We start from the raw sequence: 10,837 nt of genomic DNA on the forward strand, positions 1-10,837 counted from the left end.
TAAGTAAATGGTGAGCAGATATGCCAAGTCTTGTTACACTCTGTTTTTACTCGAATATTTTAACAATATCAAGATTTTTTTTCGCAAACAAAATTTAAAAATAACATATGTATAACGAGAATCGATATGGTGTATATGTCAAAGAGACAATCCCATCGGATGAAAATGTCAGTACATGGCCACACATTGGTCTTTAATGAACGACTGGAAAGTCTCATATCACAGGGCAGGTTGCAGCTACAGTCCCAAAGCGTCATTTTTCACAGGTACAACCAAGGAGTTGCCATAATATACTCAAGTAACATAAAAACATAAACTGAAGGTGTGTAATGTAAATTATATAAACGTACGTGAATGTCATTAACTTTTTTGTACTGTGTTATATGTTTTGTCACTGTCACCCTTTTTTGCTGCAACAATACAATACAATAAGTCCAAAAATAAAGTTCACTTTTTATTAGATTAATTTTATGTTCTAATACAATATTGATGTAAATGGCTTTGATGTAAAGCTTATTCTCTCTCTAGATCTGATCTTATTCTCATTCTCAAAACTACTAACTCCTCCCACAATATTCTCCCATCCTATAACCATACCTTAATCTAGTAATAACATTTCATATGATGTAAACATGTAGTGTCAGCTGAACTAATTTGTAACGGCTATAAAATTACTTCTCTTTAATCTAATAGTTAGATAGTAAATAAACAAAACCTACTGGTGGTCAGTGCCATACATCTATGTACCCGTGTTTATAATTGCATGATACCATGGGAAAGTTAATCTTGTTTATGATATTAATTATACTTAATACTACTGATACATGAAACAGTACTTTCTAAAAATTGCAAAACAAATACATAACAGGTGAAAACGAAAAAAAGACATACAGAGGTTAGGAATTCCTGACTTGGGACTGGCGCAAAAAATGCGACGGGCTTAAAGTACTTTGGCATGATTACAACCCCCCTTTAAAATCTGGTCACTATGGAAAAAATTATATATTTAATTATCGTCGTTCATAGAAGACCAGTGAATGGCTTTGGGCTGACTTTTCATCCCGTGGAATTGTTGACTCTGACATATTCAACTTACCTATTCTATACATATTATATGATATTTTCCATATCGCCTTAGGATCAGCCCGAGACTCATATCAGCCCTTGACTACGCCTGGATTCAATACCGAGGGGGATACGGGAAAAACATTGTCAGGAAAAGTTTAAATTTTGGCGCCAAAAAAATGAACTCGTGTAATATATACGGGAATGACGTGTTACATTTCAGGTTATTTATAAATGGGGATTTCCAGTTGTCTTACTACTCGTCCGGAGAAGACGTAAGTATGAAACACACACACAAGAAAACATTATTAAATATAATTTTGGTAGCCGCCCTGATACATATTGACTGGAAGCGTTTCAGTTTGATTTAGAGGTTCTCTTGTTTTATTTCCTGTATTGCACTTCCTGCTCAAAACGAAACGGTGGTCGATCTTTTATTGACAAACAACCAAATGCCGTTTTAACCGTCGTAATGCTATTAAAGCACATTCTATAAACTATATACCAATTTAAGTATTGAAATAAACAAAAAATTTACATGTTTTCAGAAAAGTTGCTTATGAGAAAGTACACGGAAATACGTATTCTCTATCAGAATGTCATGTGCACCAAAGGAATTAGACAACATTGTCACTGTTTATGAATCAGAAGCCCTAGAAAACCTTGTTACAACTTCTGAAGATCTACAGCAACCTGGAATTAGAGATGGAGAAAATTATAACAGGGTAACACTTTACTATAGAAGTTAAAGCCACACAATGCTGTCTTGTCCACGTGCTCTTGTCTGATTTTATGTGTTAACATTGTTAGATATATTTAATTAATTTTCCACCAATATATCTCTGAATTCAATATCAGTCATTGTTGAATTGACACACACATACATGTTGACTGTACTAAATAAAACACACACTAGGTAAAAATACAACTTTGGTCAAAAAGGCCAACAACAGCTAGATTCACATGAACATCACACAACCAACTTTAGTTAAAAGTTAATGGCAGTGAAATTGTGAAGAAATTGTTATATATAATATATACAGTAGTTTAGTTGGCAATAGCTAATTTAACTTTAAAAAGCGGAGTTTGAATACCAGCATTGATTCTTTGACCCAGAATTTAAAAAATGTAAACTCTTTGATTGAAATGGATTTTATTTTTTAATCAATTAATTCTAGTAAAATTTATAAACTTTTAGAGGAATGAAGACAGCAACTTGCAAACTAATCAAGAGGATAGATATACAACGAACAATAATACACTGAATAGAATCCAAGACTCCAACAATACAGGAAGTAGTATGAAGTCTCAAATGTCGGACCCCAACTACAATTCAACAATTAATCAAACTCTGCCAAATTCTGTAGTAAAGATGCAGTCAAATAGGAATATCCTTAATGATAGAAATGATAACCTGGAGACTTACACCAGAAAGACAGACCTCAGAGTCAACATCAGTGCTGCTGAAAATTCTAAAAGTGATACAGAAACTGATGCCAAACCCGCCACAGCAGCAGCTTGCTTACATTCTGAAATCAAATTTCCGAACCACCCATCCATGGCAGACATGTTTTACCCGAAAAGCGACAAATTTCGTGAATTAGAAGGCATTATTTTAAGACCCAAAGACCAGTTTGATGAGCCATTAAATGCCCAAAACCTTGTTGACGTCGTTATTGTGTATGCAAAGTCTGATTATTGTACAGCTTGTAGATATAAAGAATATCTAGAAAAAGTTGCCAAAGACAAAAACATTGATGGCGTCATTATTGCCCTGTACACCAGAGAAGACTTCCCAACTAATGATGTTAAAGTTGTAGAAGAGGTTGTCAATAGATCAATGAGGATTGTAATGTTGCTATCAGAGAATTTTGGGAAGGAGGTTAACTTGACATTCATCAAAGAAGAGGCGATAGGACTTACTCGTTTACAGGAATATCCCCCAGATGAACAAATGTCCTTATTTGCAACTGCAATAGTTAACCGGAAGAAGGATGCTATCCGCCCTGTACACACCGTGCCTAAATCAAAAAGATATTACCGGACGCCAGTCGGACTCTCAGTCCTTAGAGCTTTCGAGTATTTTGACAACAACAAAAATCAAAACTACGAAGATGACATGTCAGCTTCTTTCCTAAAGCAGGCGAGAACAGATCGAATTAACCACTGTGAAGAATTGGGAAGAAATCAGTCATTCAATAATCCGAATGTGGTCCAAAATATGGAACAAGGTAAAGCTGTCCAGTATTACAAAACACCACTTGATTCAGGATGTGGGGAAAATCATGCTTTCTCAGAGAAAGATAACATCACTGACACCAAACCAGACCAATTTGAAGCTAGCTTGAGTCCTTTTAGTAACTTTCAAGAAAGTTCTGTTGTTTGTAAATCAGAACAAGTGCTTCAGAATTCTACAAAAACATCGAGTGATACAATGTTAAATACGACAAGCTCCGGGTTTGTCCCTGGGGATGGAAAATTGGAGGCTATTATAAAGCAAGAAACCATGAATGAAAAAAATCAAAATTCTTGTCATTTTAAGCCAAAAACTCCCACTTTTACGGAGAATAGGAACACACATTTAAGACCAAAAACCACTAAATCGGAAATTCCCATTGGTCAAGTACAAAGCGACATTCTGACACAAAAAGATGTTGAAACTGACGCATCTTCATCTTTACCGTCCTTTAAATTACAGAATTTAATGGGCGAGTCCGACAGTAGGGAATCAAAGGCGTTCCTGGTTTGCAAACCCATGGATAAGAAACTTGAACTAAGAGATAACGAGAGTCAAAAGGAAACGAATAAAAGCTATCATCATGTTGACAAAACAGGAGCTTCTTGTGTAAAATTGAAAGGTCATTTCGATGACGAAGAAATGAAAAGTCATAATGTTTCTTACAGTGGTCCACCGGCACGATCCGGAATCCGAACAGGAGCTACTCCAGGATATGGTGAATACATGCATGGGGTGCATGGAAATTCACATGGTTAGTTATAGTGTTCTTAGCCAGTAAACTGCTCAAAAATGAATATTTTACATTATAAATAAAACACATAACCGTACTAGATATCACCTCACCTGACAGCATGAACAGTTACACAACAATCTTAATGAAAAATTTCAATACTCAACGTCATACTCTATATTGGGAGTAACATAATTAATTTTCATTCGAATGAGATATAGTAATTACTTGAATATATTTGTATAAGTGGAAAACTGTTATAGGTTAAAATTCATTTATTGCATAGCATTTCTTTTAAAGTTTTATGTAATTTATTGGTTTGTAGGAACAACACAACCGCGTATACCATCCAGTTTGCCACCACAACATCGTGTTCCTGTACCGCCAGTCCCCCCTCCAGTAGTGACAACAGCTCAAAGCATACATTACCATTATCACTATGGTGATGGCTCACCAAGAGAGGATCTAGAGGTGGATCAAGATCCACAGTCCATCGGATTTCCAACACCTCTAGGACCTAGATCATCTGTTAGACCGCCTCAACAAACGAATACAGTACCATCTGGTCCAGTATTCCACATTCAGAGCTGTGGTACTGTACAGATTGGAGACTACAATACATTAACAGAAAATCAGAATGTAGAGGGGACCAATAGTATTAGGTAATTCTATGTTTAACCCCTAGTTATACCTGTTGTTTTAGCTGTAACCGAAAAAAAATCTTACACACATGTGGAACGGGCATTAAGAGTAAGATATGATAACAGCGAATTGTTACAGGTAATTGAAGTTTCCTTATTGAAGAGATTGCATAATTGGTTGGAGTTCTGTCATGCATAGGAAATATGGACATTAGTTCATTCCAATGTGGATTACAATTGTTTGTTGACTGTTGACACACATGTCATTCGTAATAACTATGCTTCTAATTTGATACCCAGTATGACAGCTTTTTGAAAACAGATTTTTTTGGGGAGACACAACTATAAAAGTGGTTTTGTCTTTTTTCTATTGCAAATTACCAATTGTCAAGTAATTGTTAACTACAAATTTTTGTTGCATAGGAAACAAACTCTACGAATAAAAACAAGGATATGAAATCTATTCATTAAGCCATTTAATGATTTGTCCTTTTATTCTAGTTTAAACATATTTTATGCTCATAAAGGACACACGATCTTTTAAAATTAGCGAGCTCTTCTCAATATATATTTCTTATGTTTGTATGGAACAAAAAGACGTAGTTTTGATTGCCGATCGACTTTATAAAATGTTTTTAATATTAGGCTGTTACTTTGACGAATACACTGTTTATTTCAGAGGAGGGGCACGCGAAGAGTCAGAAAGCCACATTAATCTAGACCGAATGCCTGCTGATGGTAATAGTGAGTCGGTTACTGAGGAGGAACGTCTAATAATGCAGGGAAGCTCATTGATCTCATTGAATGACCTAAGCTCAACGATAGAGAAGGAAACGGTATGTTCTTATGAGTTGTTCAGTTAAATATAATATATAACCATTTTTAAGAAGAATGTCCCACATTTAGCAAGTGAAGTGATTGTTTTGTTCTGGTGTGTGTGTGAAATAATGGGCAAAGATAGTTTCATAGCTTCAGTATATATGCAGAACAAAATGTAGGAAAACAAGGCAATGAACACAATTTCACTTTACTTTTTGGGTTTTTGAGAAAAAGAAGAAGACTACTATGATTTTATTTCCAAATTAAAGGGCCCCATATGAGGCACGGTTGACAGTATAGAAACAATCATGATTCATACAAAATACACATAACTTATCCAACACCCAAAATACAAGTTACTAGATTTGTAATGCTGACAAGAACAGATTTGTTAAGAAACAAGGACTACATCCTGGTAACGACTGGAACCTCATGCACAGACTTAACCCCCACATTTGCCACTAACTCATGAGAATACAAGTCCAATGTTACTCAAGTACAAGTGGTACCAATGGACGATGCTAGATGAGGTTCTTTTTATAACATTTTATTAAATTAATATTTACATGTATTTATTTGCATGATTTTTTTATGTAATGCATAAGTATGAATATGATATTACATACATTTTTTATAATTTTCTTGCGACCTCGTCATGTAAAATAGTCAGAAAGTGTTTCATGATCAAATTAGAAATAGAGGCTAATTTTTTTACACATGATAATCTGTGAGAATACATATTTTAAATAAAATTATTGAAAAATGTGCTGATGCAATTCTGTAAAAGTTTGATTCTAATGCCAGTATGAATAACAGTATCGAAGGCCTTTTGAACATCCACAAAAACGGCATACACCCTCCCTCTTTAGCTTTACAATATTTGTCCATAATGTCTCCGGGATAAACATAATTATGGTGAGACATTCCCGCTTTTCTTGTAAACCCCATTTGGCATCTATTTAACGTACTATTTTATCAAGAAATTTGTCCAGTTTGGTATCAAGAATAGTTTGGTATCAAGAATTTCCCAAGAAATTTGTTCTTCGGACATGATGCATCACTACAATTCAAGAAGTGACCTCTGTTTGCATAATTGCAAATCAATACCTCCATGTTCTCTCTCTCTCTCTCTCTCTCTCTCTCGCTGTGAAATCTTATACTCATCTGGTCGAATTGTATTAATGTTGTCACGATGGATAGCCTTCGATGTATTTATTTAATCAAAGATGTGAAAAGGGTACCAGGGCGGATCCAGGATTTTGGCTAGAGGGGGCGTATTGATGAAAAAATGTCGCTGAGTGGAGCGAGGCTTGAAGAGTTTAGGATATATTAGGCAAAAAATCTCGATTTCATGCTAAAAACATATTTTTTTCCATTTTTTTTAGAGCCGTATGCCGGAGGACACCCCCCAATGAATCCACGCCTGTGTGAAACTGTACATTAAAACTGAGACCATCGAAATACTATTATAAAAAAAAAGTTCTTTGTAGCAAATCTAATTTAAGAAAATATTATGCCACATATACTCCCCAGGCTCCGGTCAGATGTATAATCAGATTGTCTTTGTAGGAAAAAGAACACATTTCGGGTCAGAACACCGACGACGACAACTTTGTGTTTACAAACAAGAATGATGGTAATATATCTGATGACAGCGAAAATGATAATGAAGACAGCGATGAATATTCAGCCAATTTATCTACTAGCTTTACAGGTAGTAGGGACGTTTAGAAGTTTTATAGTTTACCAAAGATTTTGACAAAAATGTAGCGCAAGAAGTTGCAAAATTATATATTTCTTAAAACTAAAACGATTTAGATAAGGTTGACCGGAGATTGTATTTACTGGTATAAAATATCAGGATACAAGTTTCAAAGTTTCTCCTTCACAAGTACTCGAATCTTGGGATTGTAACATTTTAATTTGACGAAAAAAATTGTATCATCCTGTCGTCATCATTGTCCGTTAACTTTCGTTTATTTACGATAACTTATCCGATCTTTTTGAAATTTTAAAACCTTGTTCCTAGGAACATGAAGCAAGGTCCTTTAGTCCACACCATGTGAAAATGGCTGAATGAAGGACAATAGGTGTTGTCTTTAGAATTGATAGAAATAGTTTATTGTAAACCCAATTTTGATGATTCTGATCTTATTGTGTTTCTTTTGTAATAAAGAGTTTTTTACAGGATAGGTTTATCTTTAACCGTTTTTGAGTGAAAGGATACAATATGGGGCCAAAGCAAAAAAAATCAACTTTTTTTTATTTTTGGTCCGATTTTGAATTTTTTTATAGGATTCCTAATGAAAATCTCTGCTTGTGTTTTTCAATCAGATTTAAGTTTTCAATGATAGGGACCGAAGGGAAAGTTCTTTGATTATAGCACCCTTAAAGCAGAACTTCTTTCACATTTAACTGAATTTCGTATGCGACATTGTGTCCAAACCAGTTGTCCATAAAAAGACTATTTGTCGCTATATATACATATACATATAAATATATTATGCTGTGGTCAAATCATACTATGTTCTGCCAAGCTTTTTATTTCATTATAAAAATGAATATAGGATAAAGAATATTCTTCTTTATTTGAAGAGCTTTGGATTTGTCTTGAATATGTCATTAATGTTTTGTTATACTGGACCAAAGTCATTAACATGATATATATTTCTACTAATAAATGTTGTCCTTGTGTGTATTTGCGGCTGTCCTGATAAGAGATAATGCCATTGTGCACATTGAGTGAGCTCACAAATAATCTTTGCATGGAACTAGAAATGTGTCATTTATTTTCAGATAAAGAAGACAAGGAAAAGTTTGTTGAAATCGAAGAATTGTATAACGGAAATGATCAACCAGTTGAAAACATCCCACATACGGCGAAAACAACAGAATGTTCACATTCCAATGAACAGAATATTAATGGACTGGTTCTGAAGGATGGTTATTGTTGTCAACACATCCAAAATGATGAAAGAATTGGTTTTATGGCTTCAGTATCTGTTCATCTGAGAGCGGAATCTAGGAAAAAAGTACAATGTACACAGTTTCATTTCAACAAGAGTGTATGTTCTGTGATTAATACTGATCATAATTATTTTGATGATGTCGACTGACAATGGACAGTTTTGTAATGTTGACCATTGTCTTTCTTGTACTTTACAAAAAATTGTATTTTTCTTGAGTGGGAGTGATTTTACATACGATGGGTACCTGATTTTTTGTAGGTTAAAACTTGTCCGTAGCTGGCATGTCTGTTAACTACTAGTAGTCCTTGGTGCGTACATTTGCGTAATTTATATTCAGCTTCTTTATTCCCATTGTAACAAGGGACTCCGACCTTTTTGAACTGATTTTTAAATGTGTTTAAATGTGTAATATTTTTTTCCACTGTGGCCAGATTTTAAAGGAGGAGGGTTGTGATCACGCCAAGGTACTTTAACCCTGCCACATTTTTGCGCCTGTCCCAAGTCAAGAATTTCAGATCTCTGTGTGTCTTGTTTCCTTTTCACCTTTAGCTTATTTTTATGTTACTTGAGTATATAATGGCAACTCTATGGCTGTACCTGTGTATAATGATGTTTTGGGACCAACTGTGGGCCTGTCCTGTGGTGTGAGGGTTTCCTCGTTGGCCTTCGGTTGACAATTTCATCCCAGTGGGGTTGTTATCTCTTTGATATTAAAATATTCTGGTTTTAAATTGGTTGCCTTTATAGGTCATATCTTACAACTCATTTTTTTTCTAAATATGTTATGTAAACTTTGAGTGGAATTACAAATGATATATTATTCATTATAAACTTATGATAAACTAAGACTGTTAGATTGCGTTCTTAGAGGGTACTGGCGTTTACAAAATGGCCTGTACATTATATACCCTTTATAATATATGGTTATTTTTTAGACGGGTGTAAGGTCGTTTGCAGCACTCCTCCAGATCGATATATATAAGAAAATTAGCTTGCAAGTAATTCATGTTTACCAAAATTTCTAAGGAACAATAGGAAGAGGGAAAGAATATTCCTGGAGCTTATAAACTTTGTTTGAACATCCCCCATCCCCATATTTAACTAGAAATGTCGTTAGTAATTGAACTTTCAATGACTTTTTTCAGTTAACATAGAATTTATTTCTATAAGCTATTTAAGTTAACCAAAAAATCATAAAGATATTAGAAAGAAATTGTCACATGGAAGAGGGTTGATATTATCTCAACGAAGTCATGGAAAAGTACCTACACCAGATTCCTATGTACGTTACTGTAGCTGATTAATGATGATGATTTTATAGAGTTATGTTTCAAGTTTTATCGTAGTGTCAAAATGAAATCTCTAGTTTATGATTGTACGAAATACATGTAACAGGGCTTTAAGTGGCCGTTATGTTATCATGTTTTGACGTTTAAAAAAAGAATAAGTCAGAATGAACATTTAAAGTTGTTTATTATGAATAACCGGTATGTGTTATGCTCAGTATTCTAAATTGTTGAAGATTTTATTATGAATAACCCGTATGTGTTATGCTCAGTATTCTAAATTGTTGAAGATTTTGTGCTTATCACTGACATGAATACTTCACTTTCATGTAGCATTATGGTGTAATATATATTTAATTAAATTTGTTAATGAATTGCCTGTTTGCATTTTCATTTCATTTATGTCAACCTTTAAAGTTATTTGTTGTAGACTAAAGAGAGGCGTGTTCTTATTTTCAATAAATTAATGTATTTTTTTGTTACATTTTCCTAACATTTATTTATTAGTTCGTATATGAACGCGGGAATGCGTGATTTCATATGCTGAACGAGCCGATAAGCCTAGAGATTCGGTAACCAGGATAACAAAATTAATTTAAATAGATAACACTTGAATTGCCGGGTAAAAGGGAAAAAAATACGTTTGACTTCGTCGTCTTTGAGGTTTCACTTGGCTCATACTAGGTCAATTTAAGCATGCATAAATAATAGTCAGGACAGTCTATACAAAATAAACTTATGACTCATATACATTAACACAAAGCATCCAACACGTTTTCACTGTAAAGCATTACGTGATTGAAGCAAGTTTTACAGGTAAACAAATCCTGTTATTGTGCTTAAGTTCTACAAACCGCTTGATCAAAGTATCAAGTCAGAAGCAGAAGACAGTTATGGTGCACATAGTCCCGACTTCCATTGTAGAAAGAAGTAAATGGGAATACCAAGAACCGCTTATCATTCGGTTCAGTATTCCACTGCTTAACCAGATCTTCATGGTGCTAGACCACAGAGGCAACAGACCGCTGATAAGCATGCCACCCAACTCGGACACCTTATTCTTACATCGAGTCAACCTGTCGTCACTC

At 34.4% G+C, this 10,837-nt stretch overlaps 1 protein-coding gene across 2 annotated transcripts; it reads left to right on the top strand.

Moving 5' to 3' along the window:
• The first annotated feature begins 1,023 nt into the window (after window positions 1–1,023).
• On the top strand, window positions 1,024–10,231 carry LOC148626914 (uncharacterized). 2 transcript variants are annotated; one of them, XM_088561030.1, is made up of 7 exons: window positions 1,048–1,340; window positions 1,614–1,790; window positions 2,264–4,055; window positions 4,360–4,696; window positions 5,355–5,511; window positions 7,064–7,208; window positions 8,291–10,231. In XM_088561030.1, the coding sequence occupies exons 2-7, from the start codon at window positions 1,662–1,664 to the stop codon at window positions 8,608–8,610; spliced, it is 2,880 nt and encodes a 959-aa protein (XP_088417156.1). In that variant the 5' UTR covers window positions 1,048–1,340; window positions 1,614–1,661; the 3' UTR covers window positions 8,611–10,231. The 2 variants fall into 2 exon arrangements, with proteins under 2 accessions (XP_088417230.1, XP_088417156.1); XM_088561104.1 differs by lacking the exons at window positions 7,064–7,208; window positions 8,291–10,231 and adding an exon at window positions 6,880–7,043 and having other exon boundaries at window positions 1,024–1,340.
• Window positions 10,232–10,837: the final 606 nt, after the last annotated feature.

Source organism: Perna viridis, chromosome 1 (genome assembly GCF_037379345.1).
Source record: "Perna viridis isolate PV_CMFRI_1.1 ecotype Kerala chromosome 1, ASM3737934v1, whole genome shotgun sequence".
NCBI classification, from domain to species: domain Eukaryota; kingdom Metazoa; phylum Mollusca; class Bivalvia; order Mytilida; family Mytilidae; genus Perna; species Perna viridis.

Bases quoted from the DNA above. Each gene is read 5' to 3' on its own strand.
- LOC148626914 (XM_088561030.1), top strand. From the start codon at position 1,662: ATGTCATGTGCACCAAAGGAATTAGACAACATTGTCACTGTTTATGAA. The intron at 4,056-4,359 runs GTTAGTTATAGT...ATTGGTTTGTAG, and splicing joins GGTGCATGGAAATTCACATG to GAACAACACAACCGCGTATA. The intron at 7,209-8,290 runs GTAGTAGGGACG...ATTTATTTTCAG, and splicing joins TTTATCTACTAGCTTTACAG to ATAAAGAAGACAAGGAAAAG.